The 21537-nt window shown below is 41.3% G+C and overlaps 1 protein-coding gene and 1 long non-coding RNA gene across 8 annotated transcripts in view; one reads left to right on the top strand and one right to left on the bottom strand.

Moving 5' to 3' along the window:
- The window catches only part of LOC141088207 (uncharacterized), a 37881-nt gene extending 27456 nt beyond the window's left edge, over window positions 1–10425 (bottom strand). The window contains exons 1-3 of one of the 2 annotated variants that reach the window (XR_012231852.1): window positions 10326–10425; window positions 4578–4674; window positions 4244–4385 (exon numbers count right to left, since the gene is read on the bottom strand). This is a non-coding gene — a long non-coding RNA (uncharacterized lncRNA). Of the gene's footprint in view, window positions 1–3671; window positions 4386–4577; window positions 4675–10325 lie in introns of those variants that run through there. The other variant, XR_012231851.1, reaches the window with a different exon arrangement.
- Window positions 6985–21537, top strand: part of WNT5A (Wnt family member 5A) — a 41273-nt gene continuing 26720 nt past the window's right edge. Inside the window, exons 1-3 of one of the 6 annotated variants that reach the window (XM_073574151.1) lie at window positions 6985–9235; window positions 20361–20494; window positions 21371–21537. The exon at window positions 21371–21537 is cut by the window's right edge and continues 81 nt beyond it. In XM_073574151.1, coding sequence (XP_073430252.1) covers window positions 20415–20494; window positions 21371–21537 — 247 coding nt within the window. In that variant the 5' untranslated portion in view covers window positions 6985–9235; window positions 20361–20414. Of the gene's footprint in view, window positions 9236–9992; window positions 10139–10550; window positions 10576–13796; window positions 14633–19888; window positions 20137–20161; window positions 20262–20360; window positions 20495–21370 lie in introns of those variants that run through there. The other 5 variants (XM_073574149.1, XM_073574153.1, XM_073574150.1 and 2 more) reach the window with 5 other exon arrangements.

A 21537-nucleotide genomic window follows, 5' to 3' on the forward strand; every position in this document is an offset into this window, starting at 1 on the left:
TGGGTTTGTGGTCTGAGACAGCTCTTATGTGCACATCACACAAGAGAGGGGTGGGGTCTCCCAAACCATGCTAAGCAAGGAAAAAAACCCTCTCTTGTGTGACGAGCACATAAGAGCTGTCTCAGACCACAAGCCCATACTAGTGAGCGGCCTGTCTGAGTCCTGTTCATATTAAACACTGTTCACAAGTTCAGGCTTTTAATACATTAGATAGGGACTGCTTCAATAGGGGTTACCTTGACGTGGTGGAGCAGCTTGGTGTACATTTTTTTGGCAAAAAAACGTATCGACTAAATACCCTGTATTTGTTATCCAACACTTGCTGATTACTGCCATTTTTTATTGCAGAGTATTTTTGCAAATCTGTCATTTTGTATTTTCTTGTTGTATCTCAGTTAGTGGGTGGTGTGAGCATTGTCTGATCGACGTGTTCACATTTGTGCATGTCACATGTGTGTTTTTAATCTGTTTTTTTTCCTTGCTTAGCATGGTTTAGGAGACCCCACCCATCTCTTGTGTGACGTGCACATAAGAGCTGTCTCAGACCACAAGCACATACTAGGGAGCGGCCTGTCTGAATCCTGTTCATATTAGACACTGTCCACATGTTCAGGTTTTTAATACATTAGATAGGGACTGCTTCAATAGGGGTTACCTTGACGTGGTGAAGCAGCTTGGTGTACATTTTTTGCGCAGAAAATCGTATCGACTAAATACCCTGTATTTGTTATCCAGCACTTGCTGATTACTGCCATTTTTTATTGCAGAATATTTTTGCAAATCTGTCATTTTGTGTTTTCTTGTTGTATCGCAGTTAGTGGGTGGTGTGAGCATTGTCTGATCGACGTGCTCACATTTGTGCATGTCACATGTGTGTTTTTAACCCAGTGACAAAGGCAGCAAAACAACCTCAAACATTTTTGAACCTCCACCTTATTTGACTGTAGGTACTGTGCTCTTTTTTTTGTAGATCTCATTCCATTTTCGGTAAACAGTAAAATGATGTGTTTTGCCAAAAAGCTCTATCTTGGTCTCATCTGTCCACAAGACACTTTCCCTGAAGGATTTTGGTTTACTGATGTAAATTTTGGCAAACTGCAGTTTAGAATTTATGTCTCTGTGTCAGCAGTGTGGTCCTCCTGGGTCTACTGCCATAGCATTTTATTTCATTAAAATATCGATGGACAGTTCACGCTGACACTGATGCAGCTTTAGCCTTCATGACAGCTTGAATTTCTTTGAAACTTGATTGGTGCTGCCTATCCACTATCAGGACTTTACTGCTTTGCAACCTTCCATCAATTTTTCTCTGTCATCCAGGGAGACCACCTACAGTGTTCTGGGTTGTAAGCTGGGTTGTAAGCTTCTTGATTATGTTGCACACTGTGGACTTAGGAACATAGTAACCTTGAGATTGTTGATATTTTTCAACAATTTTGGTTCTCAAGTCCTCAGACCGTTCTCTTCTCTTTCTATTCTCCATGCTTGGCATGGCATACACACACAAATTGAGTCAACATCCCCCCTCTTTTTATCTGGCTCACTTGTGATTTTCATAATGCCCACACCTGTTACTTGCCACAGGTGAGTTTAAATAAGCATCGCTTGCTTGAAACAAAGTTTTCAATGGAGAAACGGACTGGCCATGTAAAGGTATTTCTGGACTGGTCTTTGAAAGGGCTACATGTGCATATCAATACTTTTTAGGTTCAATTCCTGCTGACAAATTCCTTTAGAGGAGTCCTTATAAATCGTTAATAGTGTCCCATGGGGTAGCAGCCAAATGGGGTGGAGCTTTCTAAAATAATCCTTATTCTGGTACCACCTGTATACATTGCTAGAGAAAAAGAAATCCTTGTAGAATCTGCTACATTCTCCCTTACATCCAAGTTTTGTGAACAGAGCAGCTAATCATTAATATATAAAATACATATTGCGTAATCTGCTTCTTTAAAAAAAAGCAAAAAAACAAAACTGCTTATCGATTTATAATTTACAGAGGTTTGTGACATTGGGCTTTCTCCAAAAGGAATGTATCAAAGGTCAGTGGCATCAAGAAAATATTAGACTTCTTAAAGTTGGAGAGATACGATTAAAAATGGGTATCTGCAAAGTTCATTGATGTCAAATAATGGTTATCCCTAAAAAAAAAGTTACAGTAAAGATATAGATAGGAAATGGTTATCGTCTAAAAATAAGCTTTACAGTCAGTCCTGCTGTTGGGTCCCTAAAGATCAGCTGTAAAACTTGGCAGCAATTGTTTGATTCTCCTACAGCTCCTCCGCAGGTGAAACCGAGTATAACACAGTTCTCGCTGACTTAATGCCCTATCCATGTAATGCATGAATGTGACTGGTCCTCCAAAGTGTTACATGTTCTTTATCCATTCTGTACGCTGATTAAATGGGGTTATTACTGGGTGCTCTAATAATACACTAAATATGAAATTGGGTTTTCCAAGCCAGACAACCCCTATAAATAAATGTTGTGCAGGAATTGAGATTAGTTTATGAATCACGTGACTGCATTCTGGTAGCTTATGAAGGATCACTCCAGTTTATTGATGTTGGAGGCAGAACTTGGAGCTTTAAGGAACCCAGTGTGAAAATACAGTATATTACAGATCAAATAGTAAATTAACACTTTCAATGACAAGTGTCAATAGATGTATTAGGCCTGATGAGGCTGGCATACTTACTATGATTGGTGTTAAAATAGCTAAATATAATCCTTTGTGAATGTTTAAACTTGATGTCCGCCCACCTATCCTGATTGGCTACTCCTCAGTGTCACACTTTTTTTTGTTCTGGTGTTGATTCTCCTTGCTTTTAGACTGATCGATGACTCTCCTCCTTGTTGTTGCTGAATGTTCGTCTTTAGATCTATTAACGGCTCCTCAGCTTTCCTCCTCCCTGCCGCTGAATCTCCACCCACCTGTCCTGATTGTCAGTTCCTCAGTGTCCCTCCTCCCTGCTGCTGCTATCTCTCACTCCTCAGTACAAGCTGTTGCTCTGTCAGTCAGTTGAGACTGAATGCTGAAGAATGAACTCTCTAACTCTTCAACTGGACTAATAAAATACGCATATTAATGTAAAGATTGTACATTCAGACATGAATTTTCAAAGTAAGTACAGGAACCTCATCAGATCTGACATTTTTAATAACAAATGGAGTTTATATTGTAAAGTCTGGTGACTATAAGGTTTGAAGCATCATGATTTGCACCTTGTTTGTTTGGTGTCAAGTTGATGATTGTCACATCTGTACACCCTCAAAAATATTTTATTTTACGCTCTTACATAGTGCCATTAATTCCACAGCCTTTTACTTACACGAGCATCACTGTCACCAATGGGGCTCACAATCTAGATTCCCTATCAGTATGACTTTAGAGTGTGGGAGGAAACCCACGCAAACACATGCTTGTTTGTTGGGAAGCACTGAAAAATGGATGGAAACAAAACACTGGAGAATTGTTAAGTGGCGAGCAATGAGTCTGGATCCAAATCCCATTGAACCCCTGTGGAGAGATTTTTGAAGGCACCCTTCAAATAGGAGATAACTGGAGCAGTTTACAAAAGAAGAGTGGGCCAAAATTCCAGTAAGAAGCTTGTTGATGGTTATAGGAAGTGATTGATTGCATTTATTTATTCCAAAAGGGGTGTGCAACCAAATATTAAGTTGAGAGCCAAGAATTTTGTCTGGCCAATTTTGGGGCTTTTTTTTGTGTTGTTCCAATATACACAAAGGGAATAAACATGTGTAATTGAAATCATTTTCTGGAACAATTTCCAAGGGTGCCAACACTTTCGGCCATGACTACAGAGCCACGTATAAAGACAGAGTATTGCAAGATCATGATTTTTTTTTCAAAGATGGTCATCTTCTGCCAAGATGAAAGTTGCCGAAAACACACATCTTTATTGATTGTACTGGCATAACTATGGGTGGCATTAGGACCTTTTTCCCTTTAGTCTCCAGGGCTCCAATGCCATCACAACCTCTGTGCCACATTATGGTCGTGCCTGTAATTCATAACCAACTTCTCTGTTACGAAGGGAAGGATGTGAGGAGGTGAACAAGTTTTGGGTACGTGGTGACGTAAACCAACATTAGGTGGTGTCGCACTTCTCTATGGATCTTTCTTCTTGGTACTACTACTATGTTCACATTCCAAGAGGAAGCAGATAGAATTCAGTCTTTTACCACAAAGTCTACGATGTGTAGAAAAAAAAATAGTTACCATTTTTGGCAGGAAATTACAGGGGTCAAGTGCCAAGAAGGTCGATGATATGTGGACTTCATTCCTTTGAAGGACCTCGTAAGCTGTAATTTTCACTTCCAATCGAATGCTACAGATCTCACCATTGACTTTCTAGTTTCCACTGGAAGAAAACAGAAATACAACAACGGCTGTTCAAAATAGGCACAAAATACGGCACCGGAGCCTGCACCAGATGCCCTCATATAGTTTTTAGCTGGTACCCGCTCTCCATCCCTCTCAAAGAATATGTGTAACCATGCAGACGTTTCTCCCAATTGGCTTAGAACATCATGATAAGAAAGGCTGAGCTTACCAGACACGATAGTATGACTGTTCCCGCCCTAGGCAATGGCCGAAGGGGACGTTCTGGTGCCGGTCAGCAGCACCTGTGCAGTCTTGTCATTGAAAGCCTGGATAAAAAGATTGTGTCATGGGTTTACTTGCAATAGATTCATGATCTGAATAACCACAGACTTCAGAAGTGTCCTCATTGTCTTGTTATGTCCCGAGAACATGAATCACTCTTCGAAGACATGACGGCGAGATGGGTCCTTATATGGAGAGAATGATGTCCGCACACTGAACTCATTATCGCTTTGGGCAGTCATCGACGGGTGAGTTAGTGCTTCATCATCACATATGGAAACCACTGACTACAATTAAGCCAACCAGTGAAATAAAATGAAACTTTTTTTTATTATTTTATTCCTTCTACGCTTACATTCTGAGGCTGGAAAACCCATCCTCACCATGGTAGGCTGGCACAGGTGCACGGGGATCTTTACAGCATTTGTTTTTTTGGAATAAACCCTGCATCTATGTTATTTACACACTCTGAGACTAGGGTTACCAGCGTCTATTCTCTCATCCGAGAAAAATCGGGCCGATTATTCTAATCACACTCGGATCAAGCTATGATCAAAATGTGATCCGATGTGTAGAAGATGGGAAAAAAAAATTCTCCAATGCCTCCATTTGGTTAGTCCATGAAAAACTGACTGCACACAGATATCATCCGAGTGCATTCGATGTTTTCCATGGACTTGATTGCTATTTGATGATTTGCTCAAAAAGCCCCTTTTGTCAATATGAAAAGACTATTTATTATTATTTTCAATAGTATGTCAGCAGGTTTTTTGCTATGCAAGCTGAAGACAGCATGCTTTAGGTGTTAAAACACAGATTTCAGAGATACCTCTTATCAAGCTTCGGGTGTCATCTGCTAGCAATGATCGCTTCAGCACCAAGAACTTATTGCTGGACTAGAGCAGTGCATCTCCTGGTCCATCCCCTCCTGTGATTGGCAGCTCACTGTCTATAGACACTGTCTATACAGAGCTTGGAGTGGGTGGGGCTAGGTTCCTCAGCTCTGCTGTATTGCTAATTGTAAAAGCTCTGATGGTGGGAGAACTAGTGATGAGCAAACGTTCTTGGGTTTCTGAGTATCTTGCTCAGATAATATGTTCGAGTCATCCTAGGGTGCTGAAAGAGTTAGCAGAGGAAATTGCAGAACCAGTAGCCAGAATCTTTGAAAAATCCTGTAAAACAGATGTCCCAGAAGATTGGAGAAGGGAAAATGTTGTCCTTATCTCCAAAAAAGGAAAGAAGATGGATCCAGGAAGATACAGGCCAGTGAGCCTTACTTCTATACTAGGTAAAATCTTTAAACAAAATGTATGTAAGTACTTGGATAATAATACAGTAATTAACCATAGTTAGCAGGGGTTTGTAGATAACAAGCCATGCCAGACTAATCTAACTTCCTTCTATGATGGAATCACTGTCTGGGTGGGTCAGGGAAATGCGGTAGATATAGTATATCTCGACTTCAGCAAAGCATTTGATAACGTATCTCATACTATCCTTATTGAAAAAAAAAAAATCACCAAGGATGGGATTGACAAGGCTTCATGCAGCCACAGGGACATGAACATATTACCCGAACACGTCGAAGACACTCAGATAACACCCTACCATAGCAAGTTTGCTCGTCATCACTAGAAGAGAACAGCTGCACTCAGTAATCTATCTGATACATCATTGGAGTAAGCTCCTCTTTGCCTACATCAGGCTGCTGTCAGATGAGGGAGCAAAAACCTTCTGACAGATTACATTTGAAAAGACTGGCAATAATTAAAAGCCCCGTTGGAGCTTTTGTGTTGGGGCCCACAAGATTCACGTTACGCCACTAAACTTTCCCATATATTTCGGCAATACCACAGCTGCTGGTCCCAGGTGCAGGATATCTACCTATCCTGGAAAAGTCCTTTGACTCAAATATACTGGTAGAAATTTCTAATACAACTTATACATCCGTACTTGTAGTTCTCTGAGCCCCCTCCTGATCTGTGTAGTATAACTGAAGAGTTGTGATATCACCATCGTTCTCGATGTGCTGCAATAACCACTCATCCTTTTCCTTACAGCACTTTTATACTTTCCTGTGCACAATTATCACACACAGATACCGATCATTGCTGTTGCATGGACCCATTCATTAGAGAGTCTATTACCTTCTCTTTGCCAAGTGATCACACAATGGGATACAGCGATCATTAAAGATTATTAATAGTGATGAGTAAACGTGCTGGGATTAGGTGTTATCTGATCATGATGGGGTGCTAACCAAGTGTCTTCGGCGTGCTCTAATACTATGTTCTAGTCCACGCGGCTGCATGTCTCATGGCTGTTCGACAGCAGCAACACATGCAGAGATTGCCTAACAAACAGGTTGCGCCTGTCGAACAGCCACAAGACAAATATATTATTTGAGCACGCCGAAGACACTCCGTTAGCACCCGAGCATGCTCAGATAACACCTTATCCGTGCACATTCGCTCGTCACTAATTACTAGTGATTGGGGACCAATAGATATTATTGGGGGTTTATCACTTTACGGAGGGGGCAGAGTGAATGATAATGACAGGGCTCTTTAATTCCAGCCTAATACTTCGCAGGAAAATAAAATTCCATTTCTGAGACCTCGTTTGGACGCCTTGGAGGATTTTACCTGCCGGTCTTATTCCCACATGTTGTAATTAGACGGAGCCTCTGCCCAGTTGTTCCAGGACAGAGCCCACAGATAACTGGCTGCACTCCCATCACCGCTGACACTCGCTGCTGCCGCTTGCTCAGTAAGTACCTCACTGCTTCCTCTACACGGTCACATCTATCGTAGTATTCTTTCCCTAAACGCTTTCTCGCATCACTACTTCTTTTGTCTTTATAACCATCCAATTAGTGAATATTGTGCCATGCTGGGACTTCTGGTTCTACAACAGCTTGAATGGGTTTTACCATCTTGTTACTAGATTGTAGTTTATTCAGAAGAAATAAATGCAGCTCGGCTGAACTTTTTCCAGGCTGTTAGCACTGTACCCGCAGAAGAACTACAAGTCCCATAGTAGACTACATAGATGATTTGGGATATCCTCATTGTGATATTGCAGAACTACTAGTCCCATATTAGAGTATGTACAAAAGTTATAGGCGCCTGTCCACAGTGAGAACTCAGATGTTTGCGAAGATGCTTTCGGCATGTATGGGACTTGTAGTCCTTTTGTATGCAGAAGAATAGAACGCTGACCTGGGAGGTTCAAAATCAAATGTGCTTTGTAGATTTAGAATTACAGGCAGGGCATTCTGAGACTTGTAGTACTACATGCAAATTTAATACTCTCACACGCACGTTTACTTTATCTACTTTGTTTTGCTTATTTGTATCCATGATGTAACATCTAGAATAGTTCCTTTGGTTGATTGCAGCAAAAGGCATGCAGGGACTTGTAGTGCGACAGAATTATTTCGATACACTTGCGCACACATTATTTATACATTTATTTTGAGCATTTGCATATATTACGCCTCCACGACGTCTGTAAGAGTTGGCAACAAATCCTTGCAGGGACTTGTAGTTCCTCAATAAGGAAACAATTCCTGCTGCTAATCTTTCAGCAGCCTTTGGAGAATCTTGGCACGTTAGGTTATGTTCACACCAAATCATTTTGAGAAGGATTTTCAAGCAGTAACCACATCAGGAGAAGTTTTCGGTGGAACTTTCGGAGGCGTTTTTCTGCTCCTGAAGCCTCCTTTTTTTTTTCTGCAGCAGTTTTAGCCGTCTTTTGATTTACTTCAACGAAAAAGTGAAACACGCTTTTTTTCCTCCCCATCAGTAGTTTTCAAAAAATAAAAAAAATAAATAAAAAATTCTCATATCAACAGCAAAGTATCCATGGGACTGAACAGGAAGAGTTTCCAAGCAAATTTTTGTTTTTTTAATTATTTTGAATGAAAAACTCCTATGAAAAAAAAAAAATTTGAACACAAACTTCCATTTTTTTTTTCCTTTCTTTCTCTTTTTATGATTTATCTCAGCCCAGAATTTGGTACCTAAAACCTGCAATAACTCTTATGACTCTCAGTAACCACGCCTGAATTCTGACTTTATGGCGAAACAATATTTTTGGCACAAAATGCGGTGAAAAATAAATTGAGCAAAAAAACAAAACAAAAACCTTTTGATAAGTCTGCTCCAAGGTGCCTACAACTCCCATCATCTGTGCAATGATGAGCATGCAGGGACTTGTAGTTCTGCACATTTTTTAGAGGTTGTTGTTTTTTTTGCTTTTTTTTGCATGTGCTTTGGATTTGGAAGCCGGGCTTGCAGGGATTTGTAGTTCCTTAGACTTTCTTGGAATTGGATCACTGTTAAAGCCAAATATTTCAATATTCTGAGTCTCGGCCATCGGCGTCGGATTGAGGTTCGTCCGTGACACATCGGAGGACATTATTGCTTTGAGCAGCTGTGTCCCCAGCCCCTGGGATAGGGGCAATAGAAGGTTTTATTTCAGGTGATTGAAGCCGTAGTTCACTCATTGACAGATCTGTGCCATTTTCTGCTAATTCTAGTGATTTCAGCAATGACCCTTAACACCTAACAGCGAGGCAGCTTCCTAAAGGGGCCAATTCAGGTATGTGGGCCATAAAAACCTGCGCTGGGCTACTAATGGCGGCTTTATATCTGCTATTCAGTGACACACCTGCAGGCTAGCCATGACTGTAATAAATAGCTCCTTCATGAAGACATCAGTAAAAAACCTGATCCACAGCAGATCTGAATTATCTGGGTTCCTTTACATCTTGTACACATAAAACCTACTAGTTATTTGCTTTACTTAGAATGAGATGCACTACCAGACATGACCACTAACAAGACTGATGGCGCTATTTATTGGGGGGGGGGGGGTGAATAAAAAAAAAAATTTTAAAGTATTTTTTTATACATTTTATTTTACTTACTAGTGATTTGCTTGATATAGAATGAGATGCAATACCAGACACGGCCACCAACAAAAGTGGTGGCGCTGTTTTTTTTTTTGTAGATCTTTTCTACATGTAAAAACTTCCAAGGGCTTTCCTTTAAAAGAAAAAAAAATGAATAAGTAAAATTTTCTTGGCAATTTACTTTTATACTTTTTTTTAAAATAGAGTTTGAGGCAGATTAAATTCTAGGGGGCAAAATACACAACATATGATGACGTTTTGCGATGTTTTCTTGGGGGCACGGTGTTTTTTGATTTTTTTTTTTCTGGATTTTCCCATAAGAGGTGGAAAATTCACAAGTTTAAGAAAAAAGAGAAAATTCCACACTCACACATTGTTCATCAGCGCCCCCCTATTGAACAGCCATCGATCTGTTTTTTTTGGACCGGACAGCGCTCGGACCGAACACAGGGTCCATAAGGAAGTCTCTTTAGGGCCATCATCATCGCAACGCTCCAGTCGTAAAAGAGCAGTATATCTGATTAGCACCTCACAGCGGTGGATTTTAGTGATTATTATGGACCGTAAATCTCCTTCCAATGGGCAATAATGTAAGAAGCACTATTTTTTAGGGCTGTGTCTGTGTGCTCTGGTTATCAGCCCTTTCTGGCTGCAGGGCTTTGTTTGCTCTAGAAGCCTCCATGCCACATATTGATAGGGAGCAGATTTCCGCAGCCCTGTTTGCCTTTCTCACTGCGCTTTGATAATGCCACTTTGAAAGAGAGGAAGGTGTAGTACCTGGGACATGATACCAGGGATTTGCTCTCCTTCCTCTTGCCTGCATGCATGACTTCATTGCCAAGCCACCTGGCACCAGGTCTTGGCTTTGGAAGTGAAGGGGGAGGATGGCTGCAAGTTCATTACTGCAGCCTTACACCTGAGACTAAGTGACTTGTGATGTGTGTGTGTCTGGACAAATGCAGCAGAGCTCAGTTTGTAATCTGATACCAGATGGAAAGGAAGGAAACTGCTGAGAGAGCCGAGCTGTGTGAGTTGTGTGGCTGAAGCAAGATCTAGGCTGGAGTCACACGAACCATATTTTCAGTCCGAGTTAGTATGAGCGAACGTGCTGGGATAAGGTGTTATCTGAGCATGCTCGAGTCCTAACCGAGTGTCTTCGGCGAGCTCGAATACTATGTACGAGTCAACAGACGCAATACGTGCAGGGATTGCTTGTTTTTTAGGCTGTCGAACAGCCGTGAGGACTTGAACATATTTTTAGGGCACGCCAAAGTCACTTAGTTAGGACCCGAGCATGCTCTGATAACACCTTAGCCCAGTACGTTCACTCATCACTACTCCGAGTGCTATCCATGGGGGGGGGATGGACTGCGCTTGGATCAATGGTATTTAATGGGGTAGTGCAGATTTTTTTTTTTTTTTTTAATTTTTTTTTTTTTTCCACTATCATCTTCTGCAAATTGGATGAGATCCACCCATACAAGTCTATGAGGGCGTGAAAAAAAAAATGATGCCACAGTATAACACCCAATTTATTTAATTTTTTTTTTATGGATACATTGCAATTCTAGAAAACGGGAATTTGTAAATTTATTAATAGCTACTGAGTTTAAAAAAAAAAAAAAAAAATTGTATATGGATGAAAAGTGTGAAGGAGGGAAATAAAAAAAAAAAAAAATCATTCAACTTTTCTGGATCAAACCGAACTCTCTCTCTCTCTCTCTCTCTCTCTCTCTCTCTATATATATATATATATATATATATATATACGTTCATGTGAACCTGGCCTTAGAGAAAGAGATGTAGCAGGGTTGGATTAGTCGCTGACGTCACAATACGTTAAAGGGATTCAGATGAGTCTGATTAAATTTCGAAAGTTACCGAATTTCTTACGGTGCATCAAGGACACTCTCGGCTCTGCTACATCAACATGCCATCGCCTTACGGTGCATCGAGGACACACTCGGCTCTGCTACATCAACATGCCATTGCCTTACGGTGCATCGAGGACATACTCGGCTCTGCTACATCAACATACCATCGCCTTACGGTGCATCGAGGACATACTCGGCTCTGCTACATCAACATGCCATTGCCTTACGGTGCATCGAGGACATACTCGGCTCTGCTACATCAACATACCATCGCCTTATGGTGCATCGAGGACATACTCGGCTCTGCTACATCAACATGCCATCGCGTCCTGACTTCCAATTTTTTTGCCTTTTTATTGAAAGGATGGCTACAAGATCAATCTTGCAGTCTTACCCCTGCGACTTGTCCGGACAGAGATGAGTGGCGCTTGTGCAGATGTAGCAGAGCTCGCTGTGTGGATGAAGGACGCTGCTGATCAAAGGCGTCTTGATGATCCAAGAAAAGAGAGAGAAGAAACGGACAGATAGTAGAGTTGAGTTTGTCGCTGAACATCACACTATGTGGTGGGAATTTGGCCACACTGACGTTTTGGTTCGCGCGTTTCCATGAAGGGCTCAGGCAGACGAGCGGATACATCGGAGCGGCGCTCTCTGATTTATAATCTGACCGCACTCTGACTCGGGTTATTCGTTGGACTGTTCAGATGAAAGGTTTTGTTTTTCTCGGGCGGAGTGTCACGAGAAAAAAAAAAATATCGCAGCATGCAGTATGCTCATCTGAGTTTGAGGTGAGACTCACACGTTGAAGACTATGGGGGCGAGAGAAAAATCGGATCCAGCGTGGAATATCCAAGTGGCGCCCCTCTTTTATGGAGAGACCGCTGTTCTAAAATTAGGAAACTGTATGAGACCACGGACAGGTTTTAATGGAATTGTATGAAAACGAGTCGCAAGTATGTAAAAAACGGACACAGATGGAAAAATGGACAAACAGATAAAAAAACGGACGAAAGGATGGAAAAATGGCCAAACGGATATAAAAAATGGACAAACATGGAAAAAAACAGATGGAATAAACAGATGCACGGATGGAAAAAATGGACAAATGGATAAAAAAACGGACAAACAGAAAAAAAGGATGGAAAAAATGGACAAAAATGGATGGAAAAAGTGGAAACCCGGATGGCACATAATTGTAAAAAGCTGACACACGGATGGAAGAACCGACATGGATGGAAAAGACGGACACGAATGGAAGAGGCAGAAAAACAGATGAAAAAAATAGAAACGTGGAGGGCACATAAACATAAAAAACCGACAAATGGATGGCATATGAACGTAAAAAAACTAACACACTGATGGAAAAACTGACACACGGATGGCGCATAAACGTAAAAAACAGACACTCAGACCGCACATGACGGAAAGTGAGAAAACAATAGTCTGAGTTTTCTAGATGAAACCAGAATGATTTGTCCTGTTTTTCCCACCCGTGTCCTGTTTTTCCCACCCGTGTCCTGTTTTTCCCACCCGCGTGTCCGTCGTGCCCATTTTTCCCACCCGTGCCTGTTTTTCCACCCGCGTGCCCATTTTTCCACCAGTGCCCGTTTTTCCCACCGTGTCCTGTTTTTCCCACGCGTGCCCGTTTTTCCCACCCGTGCCCGTTTTTCCCACCCGTGCCCGTTTTTCCCACCCGCATGCCCGTTTTGTCCACCCACGTGTCCGTTTTTCCCACCCGTGTCCGTTTTTCCCACCCGTGTCCGTTTTTCCCACCCGTGCCTGTTTTTCTCACCCGCGTGTCCATTTTTCCCACTCGTGTCTTCAATGTTTTTCATAGATGGCTAAATAAAGACCCCCGAAGCTTCTCCTATACTCTGTACTGCCGCCATCCGTGCGCTGTCCGTGTTTGTCACGGACCCATAGACTTGTATCGGCCCTTGTCATCCGTCCTGCCAGGAAAAAAAAACCCAAACAAACGTACGCGTCTCTGTGTGTTTTACGCTGACATGTAGACTATAATGAGTATGTACGGTAGCCATGAAAAAAAAGGCGCGTGTGAATGAAGCCTTAGGGGTAGAGCGGGACCGGTAACAAATTTTTTAATGAAAATATATTAGAAAAAGAGATTAGATTACAACTTATTACATTATATAGACGCATGGGCGTTTAGGAATGAGATCAGCGTTCTTTTCGGAGCGGCCCTTTAGATGAAATTTTTCCAAGCTGCCCCCCCCCCCCACAAATAAAAGCCAAGTGTGTGACGTCTTTGCCATGCAACATGACGTCATGAAAATCAAACTTTTTGACAGCTGGAGTTAACCCTGCTGCTTTGTGAGTGCAGATCATCATGACTGCCCCCCTCTGTGGCACCGACCCCCTCATTCCTGCCGGAGAGATAATTGCCGGCACAACGTCCATCCAGCCTGCAATAGGTGGAGTCAGTGCGCCTGCGCGCCAGGGAAGTTTTCCCCCAGCTCCGGCTGCTGGAGTTTCCACACTGAGAGCAGAAGAGAAGGAGAGCAGCCGCCGCCGGGACCCCCGAGCCCCGCTCCACTCACGGATTGTCCCGGACTCCTCCACAGCTGGCTGCGGGAAGACAGATCTGCGCAAGTCACATTTCTTAAAGGGGAGCTCCATGCGCCGGGCGCATTCATTCTGGAGGAGCGGATCTGGCGCAACCTTGCACCGGTTCACTGAGATGACCCCGAGTCTGCGCCTTCTGCTGAGACCAGGGGTGCTGTCACCCACCTCCAGTGTCTGAAGTTCTGCCTTCCATGAATCACTTTTGAGAATCCCACCACCACTGTTGGGGGCTGCATAGGTGGGCTTCCTACACTTACCAGGAAGGACTGCTTCATTCTGGGGGGGATACTTGGTCACATTTTGGACTCCCACTTCGGAATACTTCCATATACTCGTATATCTCTGGATCTCCAGGAAAGAAAGTGATCAACCTTGGCAAAAAGGATCCCCCAAATCAACCAGCGATCAGGATTTACTACAGCTACCAGGGTGGCTTCTAAAAAAAACCAGGAGGAACCTGAAGAAAGTCTCTGGAGCTTCACTCATCGGGGATTACACACAAATCCTCTCCCTTTCCTTTTTTTTATTCTAAGGGGGATCAAGTTCATTTTTTGTGTTTTTGTTTTTTGGGATTTAATCTGTTTTGGATTATAACATTGTCCTACCACCAGTGTGACCATAATGAAGGTGAGTCACTGAGCAGAGCTTGTCTGTTCCACACTTTTCCTAGATGATTATTTTCAAAAGGTGAAGGAACAAAAACCTTCTACACTTGTCCCACCTCACTGGATATCTTACTATATGTTACCAGGACCTTACTACTAACTTTTAACTTCTTTTTTTGCCTCTGTGCTTTTAAGGTTCAACCAAAAGTCTTTGAAACTTCTCAGAAGTTGATGGTTCTTCAGCTTCTTTACTCTCGGTGAAACAAAGCAATGATGTTCCCAGCTCAATGACTTCACACACAAGTTATTACCCACTTTTTATTACATTTTTATATAATATATTCCTAAATAATAGTGTAGACTTCATCTAATGTGATCTCTGGAGTAGATGTTAGACATCATCTAATGTGATCTCTGGAGTAGATGTTAGACATCATCATCTAATGTGGTCATTGGAGTAGATGTTAGACATCATCATCTAATGTGGTCACTGGAGTGATGTCAGACTTCATCTAATGTGGTCACTGGAGTAGATGTTAGACAACATCATCTAACGTGGTCACTGGAGTAGATGTTAGATTTCATCTAATGTGATCTCTGGAGTAGATGTTAGACATCATCTAATGTGATCTCTGGAGTAGATGTTAGACATCATCTAATGTGATCTCTGGAGTAGATGTTAGACATCATCTAATGTGATCTCTGGAGTAGATGTTAGACATCATCTAATGTGATCTCTGGAGTAGATGTTAGACATCATCTAATGTGATCTCTGGAGTAGATGTTAGACATCATCATCTAATGTGATCTCTGGAGTAGATGTTAGACATCATCATCTAATGTGATCTCTGGAGTAGATGTTAGACATCATCATCTAATGTGATCTCTGGAGTAGATGTTAGACATCATCATCTAATGTGATCTCTGGAGTAGATGTTAGACATCATCATCTAATGTGATCTCTGGAGTAGATGTTAGACATCATCATCTAATGTGATCTCTGGAGTAGATGTTAGACATCATCATCTAATGTGATCTCTGGAGTAGATGTTAGACATCATCATCTAATGTGATCTCTGGAGTAGATGTTAGACATCATCATCTAATGTGATCTCTGGAGTAGATGTTAGACATCATCATCTAATGTGATCTCTGGAGTAGATGTTAGACATCATCATCTAATGTGATCTCTGGAGTAGATGTTAGACATCATCATCTAATGTGATCTCTGGAGTAGATGTTAGACATCATCATCTAATGTGATCTCTGGAGTAGATGTTAGACATCATCATCTAATGTGATCTCTGGAGTAGATGTTAGACATCATCATCTAATGTGATCTCTGGAGTAGATGTTAGACATCATCATCTAATGTGATCTCTGGAGTAGATGTTAGACATCATCATCTAACGTGATCTCTGGAGTAGATGTTAGACATCATCATCTAACGTGATCTCTGGAGTAGATGTTAGACCTCATCATCTAACGTGGTCACTGGAGTAGATGTTAGACCTCATCATCTAATGTGATCACTAGATGGTAGACATCATCTAATGTGGTCACTGGAGTAGATGTTAGATTTCATCTAATGTGGTCACTTGAGTAGATGTGTCCATGTCTTGTGGTCAACAGTAGGGATGGGGAACTTCGACAATTTCTCACTACAAGTTCAAACTGAGACCCTGAGAGTTTATTTTGGAGCCTCCTGTGCAAATGTTCCTTTACAGAACACATGGAATTTGAGACAAAGATGGTCCCACTTTACACCTAGACTCAAAGCCAGGATCTCCTCCCTCCCAGACAGGCTACATAGGGTAGACAATAGCACCAGGGCTGGTTTTATTGTACGTGTTCCTAAAACTCACAACATGGCTCAATATGTTGGAGAGGGAGGGGGGGGGGGGGGGGTGGATGTTGCACATTTGTGCCTCCATGTAGAACATTTGTGCCCTGGAATTCCACATACTTGTTACTGAGTGAACTCATAACACTTTTACTATGGGACTGGAAGCAGTGAACTTGAGGGCTTTCACCCAGTGCAGGTGGTCAAAGACTATGACTCACCCCCCCATTATTAATGTATACTTCAATCAGGCATCCTCTATGTAAAAAGTAGGAAGGTAAACTAAGAAAGAGGTGAGCTCTGAGCAAACTGCAACCTGTGCTGCCTCCTATTGACCAGAGCTGTAACTGCAATCAATTATATAAAAAAAAAATGCTCCATTTTAGTAAACTTTTAGTGATTTTATATCGGTGATTGCTACATTTTTTTTATATTTGAAGCCTGCAAAAGGAAAATAATTTTTGGACTCTTCTTAAACCTACTAATTAGACTCCAGTGTCTATAGGTTATGTCTCACTTTGGATACAATGTATCAAATCTGAACTACTTTTTGGGATTCCAGGTTCTTTTCTAGAATGTGTCTTTTACCTTGTCCATAGCCTCAGGTTCTAGTTGAACTTGTTAATGATTTTCAATTGATACCTAATCTGCTTCTTGCACAAACAATTAGGAGATTTGTCACTTTTAGAAAGTGATTATTCCTGTTGGCATCTGTTACCCTGGTCAACATCTCACTTATCTCATTAAGTGGACAAGGGACACAAGACAGTGATCCTGACAATGGAGGAGGACTCTCCATCTCTAAATACCAAGACTATCTACCCCCAATCTGCTCTCCATCTATTAAAGGGACATTATAAAAATATGCCTAATATATTTTTATTAAACTACTTAGCACGGTGGAATGCACAAGCAGCCATAGTAGATTGCTTTCTTTTTTTTTTTTTTTCTCCATTTAAATCCCAATTTGCCCCCCCCCCCATGAAATCTGAAGTCTCTGTGTATCCAGAGCAGTTTCTTGTAATCATAAATTTCCCGTACGCTTCTTCTGACAAGTATACCCCCCCCCCCCCAACAACCTAGTTTTTTTTTCTCCCCTCTCCCATCCCCCACAAGAAAAAGTAAAAATTAATTGCACCTTTCTCCTCTATGCAGAATTCACCATGCAGGGAGAGCGCCCTCTTGTGGCATAGGTCTGTAGAAAAGTCGGTATAAAGAGGGAATGAATGGAGGGAAGTGGCCGCTTTGTGATCTGATTATAATATCTGCCCCCCCCCCCAAAAAAAAAAAAAAAAAAAAAACCTGAAATATTTTTTTGCTGGTAAAAAAAAAATTAAAAAAAATGTGGCATTGATTGTTTAGCTCAAATGAAAGGCTCCCATTCTAATGTAATGCAGTGTCCATAAGAAAGCTGCAGAGAACGATTTATAACGATTTATAGATCTGATGCCCAAATTATAACTAGAGACCAAGAAAATAACTAATAGCAGATCGAAGTAAAGAAAGTGAGAAATGTATATAGGAGCTGTGAGCGGATTCAGGTCTGGGGGGGGAAACAATTCCCGAATGTTCAGATTTCATTCTAATCTAAATATTTACTCTTCGCAGAATTGTGTCACAACAAGATGCTGATGGTAAAGGGGCAAGGGGAAGAAGGGGGTCTGATCCTCACCACAGGGATTAGGATAGAGAATAAACTGTGTTTTTTTATGTTTTATTTTTTTTGTTTGTTTTTTTGTTTGTTTTGATGTTCTTTAATTTTCATGATCCACTGAGGATGACAATGAACGTGTTCCTATAAGTGGCCTCTGCAGTGTTTAAGGAGAAGTGTGTCTTTCTGTATTCTTTAGTTTGATCATGCAAGGGTCAGGAGTGTGTAAGAAAAGGTGGCGAGGTTATAATAATGCCATATGTCGGTATAATGTAGAATAAGAGAAATGCAGTTGCATACAATAGCCTAATCTGATATTCCATATAATAGAATGCTGCTATGCACGAATACATATTATTGTGCTGTTACTTTCTATTACTAAAATATAGTACAACAACATACAAGCCTGACAAACACGTACAGGTCACACACTGTATATAGTGCTGCAGTCTAGTATTAGATGTAAAGTAACAGCACAATATATAAGTACATGGCAGCATTATATAGCATACCATATTCTATATATATATATATTATACATTATGCATATTACTATAGTCTGATAGCAGATTGAAACGCACAGTATATTGGTACATAGCAGCATTATATAACATACACATGTATAATATATATATTAATATATATTATTTATATTGCTATAGTCTAATAGCACAATATATTAGCGCAAATATATATCCAGATTAAGCTACCATACACACATTATGTATGTATGCTTGTGTGTGTATGTATGTATGTGTATATATATATATATATATATATATAATGTATGTGGATATATATTAGAGAGTGTGTGTGTATATATATATATATTTTATTTATATTAGCAGTAAATTGAGAGTAATATCACTATATATTAGTGTATATAGCAGCAGTGTGTGTGCACCATATACTAATGCAGCTATATACTAATACATTTTGTGCTGTTACTTTCAACCCACTGCTAGAATTTGGCGATATATCGATCCATTACACACTTATAGTACTACATTCTAGTAGTAGGTTGAAAGTAATGGCATAATATATGTTGAGATAGGTTGATATGTGTGTGTATATATATGAATTTGCTATTGACCTAGTGAAATCTTTTAAAATACAATCAAATGCAATATACTCCATTGTGGAATAATAGTATATGCCCAGTATTATATATTGCAACATACTAGTATACTATAATACTAGTATTATCTATTGAATAAATCATTAATATGTGACTGATTAAAGTGCTGGTATATAAAGTTCCTTGCGGTAATGTTGCAGTGTGATCTAATGTCTGTGAATATATATCCTATGTGCTGCCAGTGTTCTTCTCCATTCTAGCTGAATGCAGTCTAATCAGGGTGCTCTCCCAGAGAACACACTGTCGGCTATGAATCGATGGGGTTTCTTACCACTTGTGACTTTCTAGGATAATGTGCTAATCAGAGGTGGCAGAGGATTGTCACTGTGTGAGGAATCAATAGCTGATGATGATGGTGAACAGGGAATGTATAACTTATTGTAAGTCCTAAATAACTGGCAGCAGAGAATATGAAGGCTGTGATGGGCCCAGTGCAGGAACCTCTCTCCATAGGTCTCCTCCTCCTGCTGGAATCTCCTGGAGATGAGTAGGACAGAGGCTGCTGATAATAGGAGAGAATGGGGCAGCTGAAGGGAAGACAGAATGTCTATCCTGGTTGTGAATGCAGGGTCCAGTTCTCTGCTTCAGTCTCTGGCTTTCTGGTGCACTTGTCTCTTTGCTCAGTGCATGTGATGTGTGTGAGCAGGAGCAGCAGGAGCAGCAGCAGGGCCTGGAGCAGATGTGCTGCTGCTGCTGGCAGCTGGGAGATTGCTTAATCCAAATGTTATTCGTTAGAGCTCCCCTGTCTCAGGGTTTGGACATCCTTTTTGTAAATCTATTAGCACATATAAACGATACCAACAAGTCCACAGAGCAGGCACAGACCCTGGAGCTCCTCACACACTGCAGGGACTAATGCAGAAGAGCATGGACCCCCAGGCTGCCAGTCCCTGCGTAGGTGGAGAGCTGAGTGTCCCTGCTCCACCATGGAACCTATATGATATCAGGGCATTCTATACATTATGGATCACTGCTGCTTTGTATTATTTTTCTGACTATTCTCCTGTTTTATCTTTCCAGTAAATATTTACCTATAATATGTAAACACAACTTTATACCAATGTTTAGTTGCACTTTTTTTTTTATATATATTTTTATTTTTTTATTTTTTTTTTCAGCCTTCCTTGGGACTGTTATTGAAGGCAGGAGGTTTTAGGGTCCCCGGGGGAGCCATGATCTCCAGTTATCTCCTGGTCCTCCTCCTGACATTCTCCTGCATCTCTCAGGTGGTGGTGGACGCCAGTTCTTGGTGGTGAGCACTTTTTTAATTTAATTTTTTTTCCCAACCATTCTGTATGTATTACTGCATAAGTATATTTTTCTTTTTAAACTTATTTATTTTAATTCTTTTTTTATTTTTTGCACCATGACCGATCACGTTGCTATAGGTCGTCTGACCGATCTTTTCTTGTCTGGCAGTCTTGTAATGCTCTTTTAATCACTATTAAGCTTTCGATGAGGATAAGAGACATTTTATATTTTGTTAGACTTTTTTATTTTTTTTTCCCATGGCACAGTTACTAATATATGCCACGTATCTATCTGCTGTAGATCGCACATGCGATCAGATTGTCGTCGTAGCAGCAAGTGTCGGCGGTGACGCTGTCGCACGTCGTTTTTAATCATTGTTCTCTTTGATGTGGCATATTTTATTTATTTCGATGGCACAGTCTCCTGTGTGTTTGCAGTAGATTGCATGAACGATCAAATCGACCTTGTGTTTTGTAGTTAAGTCATCGTTCGTACCCAGTGAGAATCTGTTGTACATGGTCTAAACGATCAGATCTTTATTTTATCAGCACAAGTGATCGGTTTAGCCTTTTTTTGCAGAATTCTAGTTCACTGTCTGCTGTGCATTGCTGGCAGATTGTATGAGCGATCTGATCGCCCCTGTGATTTTGCAGAGCTGCACTTTTAGCTTGTACTTCGCTCTAGAGCAGGATGGAGATGTCATCCGTCTCTTGTCCTTGGTGGTCTATGCGATCAGATCGCGGGTGAGAAAGCAGCGCAGATCCGACGCCGCGCCCTCCCTGCACTGTCACCTGCAGAAATGACGGCTGCACGTGGATCGCTCGTCCGATCAGATCGTCTGTGTGCTGATGATCGGCTCTGTGCTGTGTCCGTGCAGGTCTCTGGCCATGAACCCCGTGCAGCTCCCGGAGGTGTACATCATCGGGGCGCAGCCGCTGTGCAGCCAGCTGTCGGGGCTCTCGCAGGGGCAGAAGAAGCTGTGCCAGCTCTACCAGGACCACATGCAGTACATCGGGGAGGGCGCGAAGACCGGCATCAAGGAGT

The sequence above is a fragment of the Dendrobates tinctorius genome, unplaced genomic scaffold, assembly GCF_039654945.1.
Source record: "Dendrobates tinctorius isolate UK_male_01 unplaced genomic scaffold, ASM3965494v1 ptg000038l, whole genome shotgun sequence".
NCBI lineage: Eukaryota > Metazoa > Chordata > Amphibia > Anura > Dendrobatidae > Dendrobates > Dendrobates tinctorius.